At 48.5% G+C, this 25,781-nt stretch overlaps 2 protein-coding genes across 2 annotated transcripts in view; both read right to left on the bottom strand.

Moving 5' to 3' along the window:
• The window catches only part of LOC311330117 (eukaryotic translation initiation factor 4 gamma 1-like), a 58,237-nt gene extending 49,259 nt beyond the window's left edge, over positions 1 to 8,978 (bottom strand). The window contains 1 exon segment of the mRNA XM_084462103.1: positions 8,838 to 8,978. The gene's annotated coding sequence lies outside the window, so the exon portion shown is untranslated.
• Positions 8,979 to 9,494: 516 nt separating this feature from the next.
• psmd2 (proteasome 26S subunit ubiquitin receptor, non-ATPase 2) lies at positions 9,495 to 25,036 on the bottom strand. Its single transcript, XM_084445084.1, has 21 exons — positions 24,893 to 25,036; positions 24,218 to 24,274; positions 23,330 to 23,494; positions 22,996 to 23,117; positions 20,021 to 20,245; positions 19,491 to 19,649; positions 18,610 to 18,754; positions 16,615 to 16,675; positions 16,343 to 16,489; positions 16,108 to 16,214; positions 15,259 to 15,386; positions 14,965 to 15,052; positions 14,572 to 14,734; positions 12,673 to 12,774; positions 12,227 to 12,372; positions 11,903 to 11,986; positions 11,621 to 11,789; positions 11,116 to 11,210; positions 10,827 to 10,953; positions 10,340 to 10,458; positions 9,495 to 10,167 (listed from the first exon to the last, which is right to left on the bottom strand). Exons 1-21 carry the CDS (start codon positions 25,013 to 25,015, stop codon positions 9,985 to 9,987), a joined length of 2,715 nt encoding a protein of 904 aa, XP_084301210.1. The 5' UTR covers positions 25,016 to 25,036; the 3' UTR covers positions 9,495 to 9,984.
• Between the last annotated feature and the right edge of the window lie 745 nt (positions 25,037 to 25,781).

Below are 25,781 nucleotides of genomic sequence, written 5' to 3'. Positions count from 1 at the left end.
AATAGGTGGCGCTATAAGTATGACGCAATACTGACACATAGATGTGTTCAGGACAGAACCGTCATGAAGCGTGAGATATATCGGACAAATTGGATAATGTATGGAGGAGTTATGAGGACTTCGTGTTTTATGGCGAAATGTCAAACTTTGGCAGGGCGCCACGGCAAGGGTGTTTGGTGAAAACTCAATTTTTTTGATAACTTTTGATCACAAAGGTCTTAAGATGAAGCTGACCCGATATGAAGTTGATCGGATGAAATCTGTAGGAGGAGTTCGTCGAAGTACGAGGCATGGAAATGGTCAAAACAAGGACAAAATAGCACATTAAGAGCAAAATGGCGGACTTCCTGTTGCATGTTGGGTATAGCTCCAAGAGACATTTAAGTGTGGCTCGATGAAATACATATGCCCACCGAATTTCGTTAGCCTACATCAAACTGAAAGGTGGGGCTCGCCATTTTAAACTTTCCAGGGGGCGCTCTTGAGCCGTTTTGCCACGCCCATTTCCGTCACCCATGAATTATCAAATTTTTCACCGGGACTGACGTATCTGCAAAGTTTCATCCGTTTTCATCGATGTTCAGGCCGCCTAAAAGGCATTTGTTTGGAGTAAAGGAGAAGAAGAAGGAGAAGAAGGAGAAGAATAATAATAATCCTTCGAGTTTCAATAGGGCCTCGCACCGCCAGTGCTCGGGCCCTAACAAGAAGGTAGAATAATAATCCTTCGAGTTTCAATAGGGCCTCGCACCGCCTGTGCTCGGGCCCTAATTAGCCCACGGGCTTGCTACTGCTAGCTGTCCATGGTTCGGTTTTCCATACTGTTAAGCATTTTCGGATCAAACTACACCGTGGTTTTGCATAGTGTTAAAGCATTTTATGGATCGAGCCTCGGACTTTCAAACCTGTTACAGCGTAGGTAGCCTATGAGAGAACTATAGACGTAAGCCTATATACAGTATATGCCACTTCATTTGTTTTGTTTTGACAATTAAACGCTGGTACCGGGTCTCTGATTTAGTTTATCTGCATTCTGTGCATAGTAGGCAGTGGTGTGAGTGGACTTTGTACTCTGGCTCCAAGCAGCACTCCCATCATTTTGCGGTAGTCTAATCATGTTGGTAATGAGGTGGTGCTGAAAAAGACAGCGAGTACCAGCACAGGTCCATGCGCGTATAGCCTACTCGTTTTCCAGCCTATAAAGAAATATTGAATGAATAGGCCTGTTGTTCAATAAATCTATTTAGTTTTGCATGGACATTTCTCTAATGAAGGCTTGACGCCGAAACATCCATTATTGTCCAATAAATTGGAAATAGGCAGTGAGTGCCGCGGTGCTTTTTAACACTAAAAATTAATTCACTTGTTATCCGGCATCGGCAGTAAAGGCTTGGTTTAATACTTAATTTTGATTAGTAAATTAGAGGTCTGGTTGCATATTGTAGGCTTGGAGTTTTCAGAGTAGCCTAACGATAGGCTTAATAGGCTATGAGCTGGGCAGTGCATCCACATTAAAAGGCTGCGTTTTTCGATTCCGATAGCTTCATGAAAACCTGTGGTTTATTCAATCTGACGATAAGTAATGCATCCAACCAACACAGCTTTTAAATATGTTTATTTGCAAGGGCATGGACAAGACATGAAAGCACCGCCACGTAATAACGGCGGAAAAAAACGTATTCCCCTCCGAGGGGGCCGGGGTTAAATGCGCTCTGTCTGGACGGTATCTTTTTTTGAGTAATCTTTTTTTTTGGGTAATCGGTTACTCGAGTAGGATCAGGTTAGGTTACTCGGTTTTAAAATTAGTCGAAATTCCCATCCCTATTGGCAACCACCTTTAACACCAGAGTAAGGGCAGCCTTGGATTCTGTAGCACCTATTAAACTGAAAAGGATCACAACCAATAATAAAGCTCCATGGCGAAATGAGGAAACATATCAACTAAAGAGAACCTGCAGAAGTTCTGAGCGTATATGGCGAAAAACCAAGCTACAGGTCCACCATAATATTCTCAAAGAACATCTCTCTGCTTTTAATAAAGCAATAAGAAATGCAAGGAAAGACCACTTCTCAAAATTGATATCTATCAACCGAAATAATTCAAGAGTGCTCTTCTCAACAATTGATAGCCTAATAAACCCTGCCGTAAAAACACCTGATAAACTGCTCTCTACCTCCAAATGTGAGGAATTTGCAGCTTACTTCAGAGATAAGATTATGAATATTAGGAGGAATATCACTCAGGAAAGGCCATGCATCCCGTTCACAGATCCTCTCCCTCCATGCAATGGACATATGAGCCTGTTTACACTGATTGACACAGAAATGTTGAGAAAAGTAGTATCCAAACTCAAAACCTCCACATGCCTGCTGGATCCCATCCCCACCGATTTTTTCAAAACAATTTTTGACTCTGTATCCTATGACATTTTATCCATTGTTAATGACTCCCTATCTACAGGTGTCCTCCCACCAATACTTAAAACTGCTCTGGTGAGACCTGTACTGAAGAAAAACAACTTAGACACTTCAGTTTTTAGCAATTTTAGACCAATCTCCAACCTTCCCTTTTTGAGTAAAATTCTGGAAAAACAAATTCAAACAGATTAATGATTTCCTAGCTACAAGCTGTACCCTTAACCTTTTCCAGTCCGGCTTTCGTGCCCACCATAGCACAGACGGCATTAGTCAAAGTTGTAAATGACCTCAGAATTAATGCTGACTCCAAAGAGCTTTCTGTTCTCGTCCTCCTGGACCTGAGTGCAGCCTTTGATACTATAGATCATGCAATCCTCATCGAAAGACTGGAAAAGTGGGTTGGCCTCTCTGGTCCAGTCCTAAATTGGCTTAAGACCTATCTAACCGGTCGTGATTTCTTCGTTGCTCTCGGTGATTATAGCTCAGGAAAGATCCCTATGACCTGTGGGGTGCCCCAAGGATCGATCCTAGGACCTCTACTCTTCAGCCTGTAAATGCTGCCCCTTGGCAGTGTCATCAGGAGGCACAACATTAGCTACCATAGCTACGCAGATGATACCCAACTCTATATTTCCGTAACACCCAGTAACTACAGCTTGGTTGACTGCCTTGTCAAGTGCATTACAGATATAAATGTATGGATGTCACATAATTTCCTCCAACTAAACCAGGACAAAACAGAAGTACTGATCATTGGAGAAAAAGCTGAAAGAGAGTAGGGGTGGGACGTATGCCCACCTCCCTTGTTCTCTGTAAAGCGCATTGTGTTGCCTCTGGGTATGAAATGCGCTATACAAATAAAGCTTTGATTGATTGATTGATTGATTGTCGGCGCCGTAGGCTACAGTAAATCGTTTCGTCATTCCAAGGAAGTTCTGAACGACCCGACCACGAAATAATAATCTAAAAATAAAAGAAACGACATGTTGAAAATGGACACATAACTAAGTGTGGGTAATGTAGATTCACCCACATTAAAATGAGAGTGTTTCGTAACCAAAAATAAACTCCTCGGGGTCCCTTTAATGGATACTTGGGCTGTTCGTGACAGTGTGGCTGGACAGATCGTCAGTGTGTGGGTGGAGTTTATGCTGAGGAGCGCACAAGTTACAGAAGACAGAGAAGGAGCTGGTCTAGTGGCGAGAATAAAGTCAAGACCACCACCACCGCGTCCATTCATCTGAGATGACCTAACATACATACTCAGCATTATATGTTACTTTTGTAATGTATTCATGTGTTTAATTGTATATTGCGTTGTACCATTATGCTTGCTTGCTGAAGCACTGTATTGTACTATTAGGCCACCAATTCACCTGCCCAGGGACGGCAGATGAACGTTAGCTCTCTCTGGCACATTAACAATGATATATATATATATATATACATACTAGAGAGAGAGAGAGAGGTGGTGTGTGTGTTGGGGTTTTATTACCAACGCAACCGTCCTGGTGTAGCCCAGGGGCTTCTGGGTAACCCCCAAACGGCCTTCATGACCTCCTGAGGGGGGGCGGGATCGGGAGCAAGTAACGCTTCACGCCCATGGTTGGTGGTTGACGTCAGGAGGAGGCCCTTTTTGTACATTTCCGTGCCACTGTGCCTTTTGATAAGACATTATTGCATTTGTATTGTATTGCATTGTATTGTACTGTGTGTAGTTTTTGATTGCAACAAGTGAATTTCCCTTCGGGGATAAATAAAGTTAATGTATATCTAACAGTGAACATTAGTGTGTACCAATGCACATAGCACAATAGAATTGCCTACAGGCTAGTAGTGTGTGTGTGCCATGTGTGCACAGTGGTATGGAAAGTTGACTAAACAGTCTATTTATCGAAGCACATGGCTATGTACTGTGTAGCATCATGTCTGGACTATACCAACTATCTGAGAACGAGGGTCCCACTGAAGCTGTGATTTTACAGAACAGGTGTGGCAGTCTTCATGCTGTTTACAGTGTAGCTGCCAGACTACTCATTTCTCAGCATCACACGATACTTTGGCCTTACATGCACTACTGCATGCACCCTCTACACTTGGATGAACGCACACACAGTGTGTGTGTGTGTGAGTGTCAACCTTTGGAACGACCGTTGCCGTGAGTTACCGTGCATTAGAGCACAGGTGTGCCAGGAGCAGATGGCAAGGTCGTGCCAAACAGAGTAGCGCACGCGGTCGTCATGAGAAGCCAGCGCCGTGGTGACTCGGCTGAGGCTCGTACAGTGCAGTGGTATCACTCTGCTATGTAACCCAGGGCTTATATATAGAACACAAGCCTCTCGGGGCGGGGGAGGCTGGCTCTCCAGTGTTGCAGGGTTCTCATTCACTTCTTCCACTGACCCCTACATGGAAACAGCACACAGTAAACATGCATCTGAGAATTAGACCTAATTAGGGAGCGAAGGTGGTGACCTCACATGCGACAAGCGCTGTTGCGTGAGAGAGGTTCATGCGGAAAACGGACTTGGAAAGATAGCGACAGATGTGCCACATGTTCAAGTTTGGCAGTGTCATACTTGTGCATGCGAACAGGTTTCAAGCATCTGTCGTCGTGGTAACAGTTAAAATAACAGCCCTTTAACTCAGGCGGTAGAGCGGGTTGTCCAACAATCGTAGGGTTAGTGGTTCAAATCCCGGCTCCTCCTGACGACATGTCGAAGTGTCCTCGGGCGAGACACTGAACCCCAAATTGCCCCCAATGAGCAGGCTAGCACCTTGCATGGCAGCTGCTGCCATTGGTGTGTGTATGTGTGTGTGAATGGGTGAATGAGAGGCCTTCATTGTAAAGCGTTTGGATAAAAAGCGCTATATAAAAGTGCAGTCCATTTACCACTTAAAAGCATGGCAACTAAAACCCAACACACCTGCGGTTAACAGTCCACAGATCATCATAGCATGACAGCACCATCAACTTTACAGTAACAGTACAATGAAATATAGCTACATTGTCGTCAGTGGGTGATTCTTATCAGACAGAAATCATGAACAATGACTGCTGTCGGTGTCTAAAACGAATAATGAGCTAGATTTTAAACGGCATCCATTTTGAGCTCAGCCTCGGGTTGTCTGTTTGCCAAGTTCACGTGGCGGTACTCGAACTTGCCTTGGCATCCTACGTCACGCTGGTTGTGTGTGTGTGTGTGTGTGCGCCTGGCAGGCTTTGTTGATGATGATGATGACACAGAACAGCAAGTCAATGGCCCAATCCCAATGTCCCCCCTAAACCCTCAAGCCCTGAGCCCTCACAGACTTATTGACGTCACCTGGTGAAGTGATCGAGTGTGAGAGGCTGCAAGGGCTCGAATTGGTATAACAAGGAATGGGACAGCACTTGTGACATCACATTACGTTGTCGTGAAAACATATTTCTTACTATTGTGGGCGTGGGGCTTTTTTTAAATCAATTTGTAAATTGTACATGTTTTTCTTGTAGGCCTTCGTGTAAATTAATTTTGGCTGAGTCAAATCCCCTTTACATTATCAGAACTCTCTGTGTTACCCTCAAAACATTTGTTCAACTTGAAATCATTTCATTTTGTGGTCATATGCGATCGCATCTGCGATCAAATATCAACCCAACCCAGTATTTGTTATTAGGATCGCATCGATCCTACATTACTGCCTGTGATTCTTGTTTGTGATGAATCCAAAAGTATTAACTTAAGAATGATAATATATTATGTATACACATTCCTGCACCTCACAACTGTTTCCATATTCATGTTGGAAATCTCAATTCAAAGAACACTGCACCGAAATGGGTAATTAATGTCATACTGCTTTTAACTGGGCAATCATATGATTCAACAGAAATCGATGTAAATTATAACCATAGCCTACATATTTTTAAACAAATCACATTATACAAACCCATGGGGTTAATAACCCATACTTAAAAATAATGAAACCAAATTAATTATAAGGCTACTTGTGCAGATAAGCAAGTCCAGCTGAAAACATGAAAACATATTTTGTTCTGTAACGTGAACGTTACGGTTGGTTGATCTGTCCGTGCTTGTTTATTGACTGTTCTTCAGGTAACCCCGTGTTTCACGTCACGACGCTATGAACTGTGGGTAATTCCCTTGGGCTAAGTCTGCAGAAATGCAGACTTACGGGAAGGGGCCATAAAGGGCTCAAAATGGCTGCCGGAGAGCCCTCGCGCACTTGCCGAGTTGACATTGGGACACCCCTAAGCCCTCGCGGACTTCGCGGGAGCGCGCCCTTAAGTCTGCGAGTCTGCAAGGGTGGACATTGGGACTGGGCCACTCAAAAGAAACTAACATCCGACCCGGAAGCGATCGAGTTAAAGTGACAGCTATTACTGCAACACCAGACACCGGTATCCCATTCAGGCACGTCACAAGCTGCGAATTAAGTACCGTTGACAATGAGTGTATGGCAGTCGTTTGAGCCAACATTTACACAACTATATAAATTAATGCAGTGTATTGACATACTTTCAAACCCTATCCTGCCAGGCTTCGGTAACGTGAGACGTGACGATGTGTTGGTTTGCTGTGCGGCGCCATGTTGCTCATGAGCTTTTTCACAAGGCCCCTGTGGTTACCACGTGGTTCATCGTTTGGCGCACACGCCAACGCAAATGCACCCGGCATAATTCAACACTCTTGTTGACAATTCTGAGACAATCCTCGATAAATTGTCTGCTTCTACGGTAGACAATGAACATGAATCAACTCAAAACAATTCAAACACAAGTGGGATGTCTTTGATAATTCTGACAACCAGACACGTGTGATCAACAGGTAGCAAGCCTTAAAAAACGCCCTTAATCACATAAGTACTGCTAACGACATGTGAACAATCGGTTTCAAACATGAGAAATCCGTTTAATGTATAGCCTACATGGAATGACAACTAAACCACATTGAACAAGCAGAATTCAGCTGCCAGCTACCTGCTGTGTCATCCTCGATTTCATGACGCATGAAGAATGACAAGAGAATGATCTATTCCTACCCCATAGGAGAGCTACTTCATCCAGCTAAATCAGCAGTTAACCTATGCTGTGAGTATCAAAACAATAAATTAATGCATTATTGGATCTAGGTCCAGAGTATATTCTAGTAGAATGTACACGTGTCATGCCTACCTACCGAGCTGAATGAATCATTGGCACTGTTGAGTAAAGCAAGTCCACTTCTAACGGTAGCTTATCTCTGATACAGAATGACGATCGGCAAGCTCTGCTGGTTATCATAAAAGGTTCACATTCAGCTATTGGGCAAAAATCAATTATTTGACCGACTGCTTGCCTCGGGACCTGTCAAACGACGCTGGTGTTGATCCACATGGGAAGTGTTTCATTGTCAGTGATGCATTTACTGCAGACAGACTGATACTCGGGTGAATGATCACTTTAGCAGTTGCCTGGGGGAGGATATTTGGCAAGCAGGTAGCAGCTACCCAATCCAACCAAAACATAAGATAACGTTATTTAAGTTAACACCTGCAGTTGCAGTCTGCCATTTTACCGGCTTACCAGGCATGATGACACTAGCTAGCCATGGTTAAGTTTTACTACCATTTACTTGCTGGAAAGTGAGAGAACCAGTTTGCTAGCTAGCTAATTCATATAGACATCACCAGTGGTTAGCTTAGCTAACGTTAGCTAAATTAACTCATTTAAAGTCCCGACTGACAAATCATAACAAGTCTAACGTTAGGTAACGTTAGTCTAGTTGGCCAACTGTTCAAAATGACAAGTCAACGTAGATGCCATTGCCGGTTGACGTTAGCTAGCTAGTACTGATTCGTATTATGGGCTAGCATAGAAGTAAGTTAGGTAGCTAGTTAGGTCGCTATCGGCGTTAGCTTGCTAGCTACTTCTGCTTGCTAACTACTTCTGCTAGCTAACTACTTCTGCTAGCTAACGTTAACCGCCTTGGCTAACGACGCGTGTCAGCTTTTTTGTGATGCCGGAGACACTTCTTTTCCTTTATTATAAGCTAAAGGACCTAGGCTAGGTTCAGCCAGCAATCTCATCCAACGGAACGGGGTGGACTCTTGGTTATAGCCTACTGTATATCCATCTATGGGTGGGTGGACTCTGTCCTGTCTCTTTTGGGGTCGACTAGTCGGCGATTGCTAGCTAACATTAACGTTAGCTAATGTTCTCTGACAACACCGAAGCATAAGAATCTGATACTGATAATGGTATACATGTACATATTTAGTCCTCTTAGCTACTTTTCTGCGGCACTTAAAAGTACATCTCGGGATTCCCGGATGAATGTGGTCTATTGTAAACGACCTCTTACGGTTGAGAATATAGTTAGCCTAGCTCGCTAGCCTGCTGAGTTGTTCGGCAAACCATGGCATAACGTTAGCTTAGCTACCTTTCTCTCCTTGACTTGTGTCCGCAAAGCCGGACGAAATCTTCCCGGAAACCGGCTGGTAATTCCGGATTAATCTCATGTGATGGAGTCCTGTTTAGCGTGATTTCAAGTTATAATCAGCCGTCTGAACGTGCAAGAAGGCAGACACGCACTATTGACTGATAAACTCTTGGCTGGTTCCAAGTTAGCCGGCTTCTGTGCTTTCTTGCCTTGACTCGTGATTACAGTTGTAAGTAGGCGTGGCTAGATGCTAGGGCTGCGAAGACAGAGCTCTTTGGGTAACGTTAACTAGTAGACACGAAAGAGTACTGTACAAATATAATATTGTAAATACAGGTTATTTTACAATACATTGTATCACATATGCGCTCGGTAACCGACCCCGTGTAGCCTAGACTCAGGTCGTGTCACCACACTTCCTTGACCGGCAGCATGGTGACTCATCTAATACCTTTAGTTCATGGGAGTTCAGTTAGGTTTTGTAATCTACACATTTTAGATTGTTTGGGTGTATACAAGTAAACACAGATACAAGACTGTCCATGACTAATAATACAGGGAGCTAGATGTCAATGACAGCATAACAGTCTAAAGACAGACACAAAGAGAACAATTCGACCATGTGGATTGTTTTTGTTTTAATCTTTTACAGTACTGTAACAAAACCAACAAAACAGTAAATGTATGAAGACACTTTTTTTTTTACATGCTCTAATTACAAAAAGAGGACGCATGTTTGGGAGAAAAGCAACGGCTTAAATATGGAGCCTACCGAGAGTGTTAACTAATATTCATCTGAGTGGCTGAACAGCTCCCTCTTGTACACTGCCCTTAAATCAGTTGACTTGTGGAGCATCAGACGGAGTACAATTAGGATGGTCTGATCCTGGGTCACAACCGACAGGAAACCAAAACACGGTGATCTGAGTCTACCCTACCTGTCTCAGCCTGACCATCCTGACCACAACCATTCAGAGATGACTTGAGGCTAGCCAGACCACTGACAAGACTGAAAGAGAGGGGTAGGCCCTCCTGGCTGTTTTCAGTCATGGAATAAAGTAGTAAAATATGAGTGACTGACAAGAGCCAGGGGTGGGCTACCCCCCCCATCATTCAGTGACCAGTTATGGGGGAGGGTCAGGAGAATTTAGGCGTCGTAGTTGGGGTTCTTGCGCAGGATGACAAAGCCCTCCAGGATGGGTGTGACGGGAAGGTACTCCTCTGTAGCCAGCTCTGCCCTCTCTCCGTGGGCTAGCAGCACTGGCGTGGTGTGGGTTTGGAAGCCTGTGATGGCCTTGGGCTTACCCGCCTGGCCCACCACATCCACCGCCTATGGAAGAGACACACGTTCAATGTAAACCAAGCCAGGAGTCAAGCCAGGTCCCATATCCAACACACGAGACATGTCAACCTCATTGTGCACTAGCGAGACCTGCTAATGATCCCCCAATCTTCCTCATCTGACAGTAATTGACTCTGAGCGGACGGTTAGCAGGTCTTACCTGTCCGACCCTGACCGACACGGGCAGCGGCCTGAGCTCCTCGTCGAAGGTGACCAGCATGCGGGGCTGCATGGCTGCAACCAGGCCGTACAGCACGTAGTGGGACTTGCCCAAGATAACTGGAGGGAGGAAGCAACACAGGGCGCCGCCGTCAACCACACAGGCAGAAACACAGGGCACCACCGTCAACCACACGGGCAGCAACACAGGGCCCCGCCGTCAACCACCCGGGCAGAAACACACACACAATTCAGAACGGAGCCAAGGTATTCCGTTTGACACCAAGAGCTTTGCTGGGGGTCAGTTCCCTGTCATTTGAGTTAATCATCTGTGAAGCATGGACTTTCCCGCATAATGAGTCAGCTTTCTATTGACGACCTGAGCGGGGACGGCGTTGAGCCCGGCCCTGAACATCAGTGTTGTGGCGGGAGTATCAAAGGGCTGAGGGTGATGCGGTGGGGGCGGCGAACAGCGAACGGCGACTCACTGTTCTTGACGTCGAGGAAGGAGACGAGTACGGTGAGCAGTCCGGCCACGGCCACCTGACTCATCAGCTGCCTGTCGCTGTGGTAGGGACACAGAGTCAACGTCCCTTTGCCCAGGTGAGTCAGACCCTGTGGGTGGGGGGGGTGAAGACCGGAGTTGGCACAGCTCAACACATATACACAGACAGAGCAATTAACACTGTTTACACACACGCCCCCACGCTGACACTGCAGCGCGAGCGGAAACTGCCGGTGGTCTGTCGCGACGTGGCGCCCTGCCCTGCCACCCACCTGCGCCAGTCGGACCATGAAGAGGTTGTTGGGGTCTTTGGCGTGGTACTGAGCCAGCTGCCGGAGCATGGCGGCCAGACGGGCGTTGTTCGTGCCTGCAGGGGAGGAGAAGACGCCCCGGGTAAGTTGCTATGGCAACGGCAGAGCCTGAGCAGCCGTCGGCGGAGGCCTGGTGCTTTGTGGGAATTAATGTGTGACTTCTTCCCGACAGTAAAATCACAGACGGTTCTTCACTGAAGGCAGAACGGGGAATAAGTGGTATATGACGGCGTTTAAATATCCTGATATCTCTGAATTCTGTTAAAGTGTATTTGACTGGGCCTAGGACTGTGACTGCACATACATGGTTATGTGCAGGTCAACCATCAGTAGCTGTTAGCAACACACCAGCCTGGAAGATGAGTGTCAGTCTACATGAAGTAGCACGATTGCCGAGGGAGCGTTTAAATGTGTTTGTTTACATACGGATTCGGGGAGCGCCGGGGTCAGGGGTCAGTCAACTCACCGCTGCCCACCATGCCCATGGCGAAGATGGAGTTGTGGGAGACCTCAGGGTCGGCGTCGTGAGAGAACTTGCTGAGTGTGTCCAGGATGTTGAGGCGAGGGTTGGACACGGAGATCAGGGCCAAGGCCAGGGGCACGGCGCGCCTCAGAGTGGGCTCGCCATAGCGCAGCTGACAAAGGAATGGATGAGAGAGAGAGACGAGGAAGCGAAAGAAGGAAACCTGTTAGAAGCGAGAGAGAAGCAGGACTGAAGGCCAGCGGGTCAGAGGAAGTGTATACCCACCAGGTGTCCGAACGTCCGTAACGCCATCTCAGAGCCAATCTCCTCTCCCATAGCGATGAGTGCAATACCCAAGACGGCCACACCCTGGCGATGGCAGCAGAGACAGTCAAGTCAGCAATTTGATCTTATTTTATAGTTTCAATCATTCCAAAAGCTTTTCAAGTCTCCACAACAGAGGATTCTGTATACTATCATACAGCTGTATACTCTCATTGTTGGATCACCATCTTCCAGTTATATTCAGGGTGTTGTAAGTTCAAAGATGAATGAACTAACATGACACACATCCTGTTTGTATGGTAGAGCACGGGGGCAGGTGGGTACCTGGTGGGAGCCCATGTCAGCAGCGCTCTCCTTCTTCTCCTTGTCTTTCTTGTCCTTCTTGTCCTTGTCCTCCTCCTTTTCCTTGGCCTCGTAGTGCTCACTGCAGATGTGGAGCAGCTGCTGCACCTTCAGCACGTTCCCAGACCCTGGGACATGAGGAGGGAGGGAGGGAGAGAGGAAAGGAGGGAGAGAGGGAGGAGGAGGGAGAGAGGGAGGGAGGAGGAGGGAGAGAGGGAGGGAGGAGGAGGGAGAGAGGGAGGGAGGAGGAGGGAGAGAGGGAGGGAGAGGGAAGAGAGGATGAGGAAAAGCAGAAAGGGATCAATACAGAGAATTCATGGAGACAGAATTGACAACTCCAGAGTGGGTCAAGGGACCCGAGTGTGTGTGTGTGTGTGTGTGTGTGTGTGTGTGTGTGTGTGTGTGTGTGTGTGTGTGTGTGTGTGTACCTGCGTAGGCACAGATGTCCACCAGTGTGTTGGCGAAGCTGCGGAATGGCTCAGGAACCACCTGCAGGGCTGCCAGGGTAGTCTCTATGGCCTCCCCCTTCCCTGAGCACGGCAGGACAGGACGTCAGAGAGGGAGCATGGCAGGAAAACGGCACTTAGCTCCGCTACTAACCAGTGCTAGTCACCCACACTCACACAACTGCCCTGTGTTTATCGTTATGCACCGACAGACCTAAGCTAAGGCCATAGACTGTGTGTCAGTAATGAACCAGTGTTCACTAGAGACGGGCTATTTATTTCCAGGAAGCGAGAATGCTTTGTAAGAGTGGAACTAGGTTGAAGAATTGAACTACGCCCATCCCCTACCCAGGTGAGTCCCAGACCTAACTCCCCCCTAATCCTTACCCAGGTGGTTGAGTCCAGACCTAACTCCCCCCTATCCTTACCCAGGTGAGTCCAGGCCTAACTCCCCCCTATCCTTACCCAGGTGAGTCCAGACCTAACTTCCCCCTATCCTTACCCAGGTGGTTGAGTCCAGACCTAACTCCCCCCTATCCTTACCCAGGTGAGTCCAGGCCTAACTCCCCCCTATCCTTACCCAGGTGAGTCCAGACCTAACTCCCCCCTATCCTTACCCAGGTGAGTCCAGACCTAACTCCCCCCTATCCTTACCCAGGTGAGTCCAGACCTAACTCCCCCCTATCCTTACCCAGGTGAGTCCAGACCTAACTCCCCCCTATCCTTACCCAGGTGAGTCCAGACCTAACTCCCCCCTATCCTTACCCAGGTGAGTCCAGACCTAACTCCCCCCTATCCTTACCCAGGTGAGTCCAGGCCTAACTCCCCCCTATCCCAGGTGGTTGAGCCCCAGGCCTAACTCCCCCCTATCCTTACCCAGGTGGTTGAGTCCAGACCTAACTCCCCCCTATCCTTACCCAGGTGGTTGAGTCCAGACCTAACTCCCCCCTATCCTTACCCAGGTGAGTCCAGACCTAACTCCCCCTATCCTTACCCAGGTGGTTGAGCCCCAGGCCTAACTCCCCCCTATCCTTACCCAGGTGGTTGAGTCCAGGCCTAACTCCCCCTATCCTTACCCAGGTGAGTCCAGGCCTAACTCCCCCCTATCCTTACCCAGGTGGTTGAGTCCAGACCTAACTCCCCCCTATCCTTACCCAGGTGAGTCCAGACCTAACTCCCCCTATCCTTACCCAGGTGGTTGAGCCCCAGGCCTAACTCCCCCCTATCCTTACCCAGGTGGTTGAGTCCAGGCCTAACTCCCCCTATCCTTACCCAGGTGAGTCCAGGCCTAACTCCCCCCTATCCTTACCCAGGTGAGTCCAGGCCTAACTCCCCCCTATCCTTACCCAGGTGAGTCCAGGCCTAACTCCCCCCTATCCTTACCCAGGTGAGTCCAGGCCTAACTCCCCCCTATCCTTACCCAGGTGGTTGAGCCCCAGGCCTAACACCCCCCTATCCTTACCCAGGTGGTTGAGCCCCAGGCCTAACTCCCCCCTATCCTTACCCAGGTGGTTGAGCCCCAGGCCTAACTCCCCCCTATCCTTACCCAGGTGGTTGAGCCCCAGGCCTAACTCCCCCCTATCCTTACCCAGGTGGTTGAGCCCCAGGCCTAACTCCCCCCTATCCTTACCCAGGTGGTTGAGCCCCAGGCCTAACTCCCCCCTATCCTTACCCAGGTGGTTGAGCCCCAGGCCTAACTCCCCCCTAACCTTACCCAGGTGGTTGAGCCCCAGGCCTAACTCCCCCCTATCCTTACCCAGGTGGTTGAGTCCAGACCTAACTCCCCCCTATCCTTACCCAGGTGGTTGAGCCCCAGGCCTAACTCCCCCCTATCCTTACCCAGGTGGTTGAGCCCCAGGCCTAACTCCCCCCTATCCTTACCCAGGTGGTTGAGCCCCAGGCCCAGGGGCAGCCAGCGGGCGTATGTGTCTTTCAGTTCCTGCTCGCTCTTCTCCATGATGGTCTGGACGATGGTGGAGGTCACGTCGCCGTTACACGAGCCCACGGCAATCATCCCGCATGCCAACGCTGTCACTCCTGCCACCTGTGGAACACACACACGTGCACACACACACAGCAGTGTCAGGGGACTTGCATATCTGTGGATGTATTAGGTACACCTAGCACACACACACACAGATACAGTACTACTGACACAAGTCACACGCCAAGACACACTCCAAAACAGAGGAACTCCAAACACACACACCTTACACGCACACACACACACACCTTACACGCACACACGCACGCACACACGCACACACACTTTACCTCCATGCTGGACTTGGAGTCGCCCATGACAGGCAGCAGCAGGGACAGGACGTCCTCGCGGTTGGAGCCAGCGTATGCCAGGCCCAGTCTGAACAGTCAAAGGTCAGAGGTCAGGGGCACAAATCAGCATCTCACACCACACCTACACATTTAATGCACAGAACTAAAGGGAGAAAAAGACAGTTTAATGCACACAGAGTACAAATCTGAAAGGAGGCTGGTTTATTCTCTCAGATGCACTCTTCCTGTGCGGTACGCATGACTGGAGAGGCCTAGAGAGGGGGGCCTCCTCACCCAAAGATGGCTCCTATTCTCATGACGTTGCTGTTGTGGAGGACGTAGTCGGACAGCAGCGCCAGGGCGGGGTCACACTCGTTCCTCACCCCGGAGTTGACGATGCCGCAGGCCAAGAGGGCGCCGGACTGCACGGAGAGACAGAACGCCAGACCGCTGTTAGCATCGGCTCGGTGGTCACTGAAGCCTGCCGAAGACGGCTTGTGGATGCATTACATTACAGTCATTTAGCAGGCGCTTTTATCCAAAGCGACTAACAATTGAACGTAGGAAAAGCCAATGTGCTACTACTTGCCAGAACTCAAAAGTGCATCTCCTTTCTAAAACAAGTGACTAAGAGCATAATCTAGTGCTGAAGGCAAAGTGCAAGAATAGGAATCTAAAATACAATAGGTGCTTAAGAGGGCTTAAGAGAGAGTTTTGAGCCTGCGGTGAAAGATGGGCAGTGACTCTGCTGTCCTGACCTCAGTGGGCAGTTCCTTCCACCACTGTGGAATTATGTGACTGGCAGATGTGAACGGGCGAGGAGGGTGTTGGGGCTCAGAGAGACAGCGTGGCGTTCGCTGGGGGGGGACTCTGGACAACTGATGAGGGACAGTTGCTGTTTATACGCCTTGAATCCACTGGGTCCGTTAGCATCAGAGTCAACCATCAACCGTCGGACGCTAAGGAAATGAATCCATTGTAATTAATGACAGCTGCTCCACGCGTCACTTTCGACACCATTTCTTGATTTGCGACGGACGCTGACGGTTGACGCTGACGGACGCAGCGGAGCCCAGGGTGGGGGGGGTAACTTCTGAGGGGTAAGGATGAAGGATGAGGAGAGGAGGAGGTGAAGGAGCAGACCTTGATGTAGTCCTCGGAGGAGTAGAGGTATTTGTCTATCTGGGTCAGACCGCCGTCCACGTCCCACAGCAGGATCATACCCAGGGAGGCAGCGGCGCTCAGCATGCCTGCACACACGCGTCATCATCATCATCATCATCATCATCATCACCACCACCACCATCAATCATACCACTCAAACCCAAACGACTCCTGCGAGACGGAAAAAGAGGCGTCCACGTTGACACGTTCTCACCGTGGTCCTTGTTCTTGTACAGCCACTTGTTGCCGTCGTCCGTCAGGAGCTTGTCCTGTCCGAACGCGGCGTTGACGAAGCCGTTGACGAACGAGGAGGCCAGGTTCATCCGCGCCGAGTCCACCTGCGAGCCGCTGCCCCCGAACCCTGGCGGAGGGGGAGGAGAGGAGGAGGGAGAGAGAGAGGGATGAGGAGATGGGGACGAGAGAGGAGCGGGAACTCATGTGACACGCCAATTAGGCAGTCTGATTGGCTGATTAAAGGAGCCTCACGGTTGTTCTCCAGATGGGTTTTGTAGATGTCATCGGGGACTTTTGGTTCCATGATGTCCAGCTGTAAACGGTACAGGGTGTTAATAGGACCAAAAACAGTGAGTCATACAAGCTGAAATAGAAATACGCTGAGTCATCCAAACTAAAACAGACTCAGTCAAGCAGCCTGGTTTCCATCCTGCCGGGTGGAGGGCTGAAGGATTGGCCACGCCTCCATCAACCAGCGCAGAGGTGGACAGACCCACGAGGTCGATAGAACCATCTCTGAGGGAGCAGCTGATGCAAGAGTTTGGCCTTGACACCTCAGCCACCCCCCTGCGAGTCAGCTGAGCAGGAGGGAGGCGCAGACTAGTCAGGGCCAGGCTGATGTGGGGAGAGGAGCAGGGCACAAAACACACTTGATATTTGATATGGTCGTGTTTGATATGGTCGTTCCTGGCCAGAAGAGGGGGGGGGTTACAGACCAGTTTGTGACTGCCCCCTTTGTTCTAGAGAGTGCCACTGGCTTTATACACTGGGGGCTTTTCAGGGGATCCTCTGGGTAGATTTTTAGTACATTTTGAGAACACTTTCACATTTAATCTTTGTAATTCACTGTTTTGTATTAAAAACACTTTTTGATCTTTTTGCTTCCTGCTTTGTTCTGAAACAGGTTGTTAAGAGGGTAAGACGACGCTTCAGCCTGGGAACTGATGAGTTGAGAAAGGACACTGGGAGTGTGTAGGTTAAAGGTTTAAGAGGAAGTCTGGAAGACAGTAGATGGTATTGGTGAAAGGTTTAAGAGGGAGTCTGGTCGATTGTAGAGCTTATTCTCTTAAGAAGCACTAGAGGTGCTGAAATAGAGGATTACAGGAGTGATATGTTGTAATGCGTTTCAAATACTGTGCGCTATTGTGTGATTGAGACTCCAGAAATAAAGCTAAGGTCATATTTTCATCAGATAGCATTACAGAGGTCTTTTTGCTTTGAGCCCAGGAGGGCCGAGGACTTGAAGTAATAGTTAAGGCAGGGGTGAAAGGGAGTATGATGCCTGAGGAAGTATCTTTTTATAAAATATTTAAATAATAATCTTCTCTAGCAGTGCAGACAGACCTAGCATGGGGATAACTGTCAAAACACAGCAGCTAGTAAAGCCTAGGCAAGGTAAAGCGTAATTCCTGGTAATAAATCAGAAATATGGAGATATAGAGTATGTTACTTTACTTCAGGTTTGGATTCCTGTACAAAAGTACCTTGAATAGTGCTTACAAACGGGGCAGGTCGTGTGTACTGGTTCAGCTAAGGCGAGCCTATCCACTGAATCTTTCATTACAACAGAGTAGCTCCTGAGATCTAAACACAGCTGATATCGGGTGATAAAGAAGCTAATAAGATGTATTGTAGGTGACGCCCTTGTGCCTATTAGGACTGTTGGGAGACTAGGTGCACTGGTCAGTTGTCTAGGTGACCACAGGTCGACACCACCTACTACGAGTCCGATAAAGACTGGTGTCATAAACGCCCCTGATGGAGATGAAGCCCACGCTGGTAGAACATTTCTCTTAACACCCCTCTGTCTGTCTGTCTGGTCTCACATCCTCTCCTTCTAACCCCTCTGTCTGTCTGTCTGTCTGGTCTCACATCCTCTCCTTCTAACCCCTCTGTCTGGTCTCACATCCTCTCCTTCTAACCCCTCTGTCTGTCTGTCTGGTCTCACATCCTCTCCTTCTAACCCCTCTGTCTGTCTGTCTGGTCTCACATCCTCTCCTTCTAACCCCTTTCCATCTAGTAAACATCCAGCCCTTCCCCTTCATCATACTACTACTAAAACCCTCTCTGCCTCCTCCCTCTATATCCCTAGTCTTGCCATCCTTCTTCAAGCCCCATCCCCCCGTAAAGTGATCTACACATCCTTCATTCTACTCATCTAACCCCATCTCTCGCTCTCCACTACCCTCTAAAACCCCTCCATCATTCTCTCATTCCTCTGACCCCTCGGTCCCTCCACGCCCTCACCTCTCTGGCCAGGGCCAGGAAGTTGCTGTTGAGCTGGACGTTGGACATGATCTCCGTCAGGTCCTCGTAGTCCTCCACGTCCTCGTTCAGCTCCAAGAACATGCCGTGTCTGCCCAGCATGAAGGCCATCTCCTTCTGGATCACACTGTCCACACAAGCAACTGGTAAAGCACTGTAATGCAGGTCCTTGACAAAACTACAGGACTTCACTAGGTGTAACTGACATACCTGCGCATTTCATTCCATCTACAACCATATCTAAATGTAGCCTGGCAACCAATCCTTAAATTCTTAATGTAAATTATGATTTGAATTATAAAGTGAACAAACTAAAATTCAGGATGGATCACCAGGCTAATGTACATGTATTTGTACCAAGATTAAGAGACATGTTCTACAATGATGGGGTAATTCAGGTTTCCACCAGTTGACAGAATTCAAAGTCAATTCAAGTTTCTCATTGAAAAGGAATGTGACCCATTCCCATCAAGGTGTTTCCATCCAATTATTAAGAGTCGATGGAACAATGTGCGAAAAAACACTGTGTGGCAGAAACGGATTCCCAGTTAATTTGCATAAAATCAACTTTGAGGCTTTCTATGCATAATCATTTTGCGTGGCGTGTCCAATCAGGAGAGGGTAAAAGTGAAAAGGGCACATAGATCGCTCCAAGCGTAGAAGTCAGGGCTTATTTTGATAATATGACCACATATTGAGAATCTACATCCTTACTTTCTCGCCTGAAATTACACTAAAACTTAAATAAAGTGGCATATTAACAAGTGAAACGCCCATAAGCGATCGAACCACAGAGGGCATGCGATTTCATTGGCTGGCTGGTGGACACTCCCTGTAAAGACATTCTGCAGCGTCCTCCTTACATGTCCTTGCAGGAGGTGAAGATGTTCTCCACCAGCTCCACGTCGTTCAGCATCAGGGCCAGCCTGAGGGCCTCTGGGTAGCGATTGAACTTCCTGAAGATGTTCAGGGCACACTTCAGCAGGGCCGAGTTCTCTGGCTCGGGAACATAGTTCACACAGCTGAGAGAGAGGGAGGGAGAGAGGGAGAGAGACAGACAGAGAGAGAGAGAGAGAGAGAGGCACAGAGGGCGGGAGATGTGATCATGGATGAGAAGATACTTATACTCCTCTCACATGCCATGGGCTGGTATAGTCAACAAGGCTTTCTCTCAAGACGAGGGTCACTGTGTGTGTGTGTGTGTGTGTGTGTGTGTGTGTGTGTTCATGAACAAGGGTTTGTGAGGTAGCAGTTGAGGTACATCTGGATAAAACAAAGCAGGCATCTGTGTGTGTGGTCCACCTGCTGAAGTAGAAGCAGGCTATGATTTTGGCATTTAAGTGTGTGTGTGTGCGTGTGTGTGTGTGTGCGCACGTGCGTGTAGTCTGCTCACCTGGTGAGGTAGAGGCAGACCTTGGCGTAGGCGTTGTCGTCGATGTAGAGCTCCAGCATTTCCAGATTCTCGATCTCCATCAGCAGGTCGCAGGCCTCGTGCTCAGCATTGTGGGCCATGTTGTAGGGCACGATCTCCTTCACCAGCTTCAGCAGGGTCTCCTGCTGGGTCCGGTCGCTCTCCTCCACCTCCTGCCACTCCTTGGCCACCTCCCCCGCAAGGTGCCTGCACACGACAGAGGAGGATAGGTTCAGATACCAGGGGTGGGGGAGCGGAACGGCTGACATGAACACACACGCGCACACACACACGCGCACACACACACGCGCGCACACACACACACACGCACGCACACACGCATGTTAAAGGTGAGCTTTTTAAAACGTTGTTGCTTTAAAACTCACCTTTTAATTTAATCTGAGTGTGTGTGTGTGTTCATGTATAAATCCAACCCAGAGATGGCCGACAGCGTGGTCATAACCACATGAGTTGCTGGCACTAGTTTACACTAGTTTTGTTTCCACAGCCAGACCCATCTCCACACAGGTGTTGCACGGTATACCGAAATTCGGTACTTTTTCGATACTTTTTTTTGTTAAAAACAGTCCAGTATTAGAATTTCCCAACGTTCGGTACTTATTGTAGGTCAGATGTGTCTCTTGTGGGAGTGATGGAGAGGATGCGCCTGGTTGACCACACGTGTTTAGTCTCCGCCTCACGCTTTTTATTATTATTTAAAACGGGTCAAATCAGATCAGATTCTTTATTCGTCACATGTAGGTCCTAGTGTACGGTCAATAGCAAAATGTTGCTCATATTTCATTGTAGAACTGCGCACAGCGCGTTGATGCGCTCAGCCCCTCTGTCCCTCACACACGCGCTGTGAACAGCCCCTCTGTCCCTCACACACGCGCTGTGAACAGCCCCTCTGTCCCTCACACACGCGCTGTGAACAGCCCCTCTGTCCCTCACACACGGGCTGTGAACAGCCCCTCTGTCCCTCGCACACGCGCTGTGAACAGCCCCTCTGTCCCTCGCACACGCGCTGTGAACAGCCCCTCTGTCCCTCGCACACGTGCTGTGAACAGCCCCTCTGTCCCTCGCACACGCGCTGTGAACAGCCCCTCTGTCCCTCGCACACGCGCTGTGAACAGCCCCTCTGTCCCTCGCACACGTGCTGTGAACAGCCCCTCTGTCCCTCGCACACGCGCTGTGAACAGCCCCTCTGTCCCTCGCACACGCGCTGTGAACAGCCCCTCCTCTCCTCTCCCTGCACTCACATGTCGAAGACAGCCGAGTAGAATCAATCCGGAGTAGCTCGACATGAATGGTGATATCATATCATATAGCGATATCATGAACACCTTTGCACAAATTTGTCCAAAACCGATGCAGTTAGTTAACTCTGAGAAGTTAGTATGTTAACACAATACTGTTAATCTAGTAGATTCTTCAAATAAGTTAGCAAGCATGTTATATTAGCTAGCCAGCCAGCTAATTATCGCAGATGGCATTAACCAACATTTAGTTCTCTCGCTAGCCTAGCTAACTACTGAACTGTGCATCATGCTTGCTAGCTGGGGCAGCCAACGTTAGGAGCTCAGACATTCACTACAGTAACAACAATGCAGCTCATCTCCCATTAGCAGTGTGAACTGGGTGCTTCAGCGACCATGCACAGTAGCCAATGTGAATCAAGTTTAAGGACGCAGCACGATGAGACAGGAAAACACCCCATAATTAAGGTTAGTGATGGAATAGTGGCATTATGTTTCAGTAGACACCAAATTTGGGCTTTTATGGCCACATTTTTTCACATTTGGTGTAATTTCAAATGAGTTATTGGTGTCTCTTCACTAATGAACAGTGACTAGACACCTTGTTCCCAACACAAGAGGGAGAGAGGCACAAGAGGCAAGTGACTGTTGATGTTTACAAAAGTTCAAAGACTTTTCAAAGACTTTAAAACCCGGAGTACATACTGAACCGTGATTTTTGTGTACCGTTACACACCCCTAGTATTGAATTGTTTCAGTTTCAAGTATCGTTTTAGTATCGAGTATTGTGATACTAAATTTGGTATTGAAGTAAAAAATGTGGCATTGTGACATCACTACTCCACACTGTGGCAGCCCAGCGCTGGAGAAACGTCTGGCTGCATTCTGGGATAGGGGAAATAACGCTGCGTTTCTTTAAACCAATCACAATCGTCTTGGTCTCGCTAAAACCAAGATGTAACCCTCTCACCCTCCCACCCCCAACCCTCTCACCCTCCCACCCCCAACCCTCTCACCCTCCCACCCCCAACGCTCTCACCCTCCCACCCCCAGCGCTCTCACCTCCCAACCCTCTCACCCTCCCACCCCCAACGCTCTCACCCTCCCACCCCCAACGCTCTCACCCTCCCACCCCAAACGCTCTCACCCACCAACCCTCTCACCCTCCCACCCCCAACGCTCTCACCCTCCCACGCCCAACGCTCTCACCCCCCAACCTCTCACCCTCCCACCCCCAACGCTCTCACCTCCCAACCCTCTCACCCTTCCACCCCCAACGCTCTCACCCTCCCACCCCCAACGCTCACCCCCCAACCCTCTCACCCTCCCACCCCCAACGCTCTCACCCTCCCACGCCCAACGCTCTCACCCCCCAACCCTCTCACCCCCAACGCTCTCACCCTCCCACCCCCAACGCTCTCACCCCCCAACCCTCTCACCCTCCCAACCCCAACGCTCTCACCCTCCCACGCCCAACGCTCTCACCCCCCAACCCTCTCACCCCCAACGCTCTCACCCCCAACCCTCTCACCCTCCCACCCACCAACGCTCTCACCCTCCCACCCCCAACGCTTTCACCCTCCCAAGCCCAACGCTAACGATTAACCTGAGTACTAAGAGAATTATCAATAGCTGTCTCTTTTTAACAAACTGCCCGTCTTGTCAGATGTAACAGCTGGATGCCCTCCGGTGTCCTACCTGACGTATTCATGTCCCCAAGATGCCAGCTCCTCCTGGGATCCCAGCAGGCGGTACTTCAGACACTCCCGCTCGCCGCTCATGGTCATGGCCAGGACCGACACCACGTCGGCGCAGAAATGCTGCAGCACCAGAGACGAGGTCAACCACCACACACACAACGGGCAACTTCCATCCTCCATCCAGAGTCAAATTCTGGGCCACACCTCGACGGCAACATCGTTCCTGTCCTTAGCGGATCGTTAACCATCCAATGACGCTAATGTGACAAAGCCTCATTGCTTGGTCAAATCCCAATTTCCAGTGAGCTCACATAAAAAGAACATAAACTAACCTTGTTTTCCCCGGCGGCCATACCCTCGAAGATCTCCTTGAGCTTGGCATAGTGTGGACGCAGGAACTTCAGGGGCTTGGGCACTGAGGTCATAGAGGTGGTAGAGGAGCGGATTTGTCGTCGCAGCTCCTCCAGAGCAGGCCGGTATAGAGCTGTGTCCTTCTCCTAGGTAGGTGGGGGGGGGGGGGGGGTGAGAGAGAGAGGGGGGAGGCAGAGGGGGTTGTATACAGTTAGTAAACTATAGTTATGACTACACATGGGGCAGCTGTGGCTCACAAAGTACAGCGGGACATCCAATGATCGTAGGGTCGGCAGTTCGAGTCCCGGCTCCTCCTGTCCATAATGAAAGTGTCCTCGGGCAAGACACTGAACCGCAAATTGCTCTCAATGAGCAGGCTAGCATCTTGCCTGGCAGCTGGTGTGTGAATGTGTGAGTGAGAAGCCATTGTAAAGTGCTTTGGATAAAAGCACTTTACAATAAGTGCTGTCCATTTACCATATATACCAGCAATTGAGTAACTACAGAAGTAATGCAAGATGTACATATGGCTGCACAACCACTGAAAGAAGGTTGCTAAGCACATTTACCTGGTGCTGGACAATGTGGTATCATTGAGAAAGAGGTCCGCACAACAGTTGCTCCTTAAGTGTTTACTAAGTAGGCAAAAAAGTACAATGTTTCGACCTGTGGTAGGTCTTCGTAAGGTCTGACCTCAACCTGACGAAGACCTACTACAGGTCGAAACGTTGTACTTTTTTGCCTACTCAGTAAACACTTAAGGAGCAACTGTTGTGCGGACCTCTTTCTCTTTCTCAATGCGCTCTAAGCTACAAATGCATGTGACAATGCAGTACATAAAGATGAGATAGGTAACGGTTGATACTCACACTGAGCCTCTCCACCATCAGCTCCAACTCATCTTGTAGCTGCTTGTCCTCTTCAGACTATGGAAAAGAGAATCATTATCTACTTCAGTATCATGTCACCTAAGTGAGCTGCCCAAACACTATCATCACGCAAGACTTGACACAAAATCTACAGTGCGTCAGCTAACTAAAGACTAAGGAAGCCATTCACTGAAAATTTAAACTTTTCACGTAGGACAAAGATCGAATTAGGGGGCTAGACTAACTAACTTCAGCCCAGTTCGCTGTCAAACTTGCTGCTAGTGCTATGTCATTGCCGAGTTGACAAGTCAGCTAGCTAGCTAACCAACTAGCCTAGCCCCAGTAGCCACAAACTACAACATGCTAGCTTGTTAGCTATCGTTATGCTAACAGCTAACTTGCTTGCTAGCTAGCCATTATCATTTTTGGCTGTACGGGGACATATTTGATTATCATTATTACACTATCATATTCAATCGCTAGCAGCTCATAAAAAAAACAGATGTGCTGATGTTTTTCACACAAATTGCATCAAACTAGCAGGTTTTTTTTCTGTTGTTGAATGACAATGCTGTCTCGGCCTTCTCAACCATGTTGTCAACCAGCAGTGACTCAGGCAAAAACGCTTCGCTTCCACTGAGTTTTGCTGGTATCAAGAAATGCGCCTATATTTACCAATTCTTGTTCCTCTTTTTTCTCCTTGTCCTTCCCAGTGGGCTGCTTTTCCTTCTCCTTCTCTTTCTGCTTCTCCTCTACCTTTTCTGGCTGCTTTTTCTCTTTGTTTTTTGCCTCCTCCATAGTTATTATTCGGCTTGCAGAATGAACTGAAGCTGACTACCGGAACGTGCGGCTTCTTCTTCAACGATGGAGTTCAAAGGCAGTTCGGATTGTATATTATTTTACCGCCATCTACTGGATTGGCGTGATATCGCTCCACGTCATTATTACCTCCGCAACAGCGCAGGGCGGAAGGTAATGTTTTCGGTGACGTGTAGGCTACATATTGGCTCTATACACATTACATACAAAGCCTTTTCTAAATAGGTAAGTCTTTAGACGAGTCTAAGAAGAACCCATGTCTGTGGCGCCCTTGGGAGGGAATTCCAAAGGAGTGGAGCAGATGAGCAAAAGGCCAGATCTCCCTTAGATTCAAATTCAGATCTTTATTTGTCACATGCAAACGTACAGTGTACAATGGATGCATGGATGTATTGTACATGCTATAGCTATGGATAAGTGAAAATCCAGGGGTGAGATATGTTGTCATCTGTGTTTACATTTGCATTTACGTGTGTGGTAGATTTGGATTGGATTGGAAATGTTTATTTCAGTGTCATGCACCCCGGACAGGGTGCCCAGCCCGTAAGGACTTACAGGACATCGATAGTAAACATAGACACAACATAGTCAAACAAAATCATTCCACAACAGACATTCCATTGCAATCAAAAGTTAACTAATAGCTCCAGCCAGGCAGCCTCAAACCTACCTGTGAATCCTCTGTATACATTGGTATTTATCCTGCTATGCACTGTATGTATATCAAGTAGTGTACAGAAGCTGG

The sequence above is a fragment of the Borostomias antarcticus genome (assembly GCF_949987555.1).
Source record: "Borostomias antarcticus genome assembly, chromosome: 1".
Taxonomy (NCBI): Eukaryota; Metazoa; Chordata; class Actinopteri; order Stomiiformes; family Stomiidae; genus Borostomias; species Borostomias antarcticus.
Note: the sequence above shows the minus strand (reverse complement) of the source record. Positions and strands in the feature narration are given on the sequence as shown.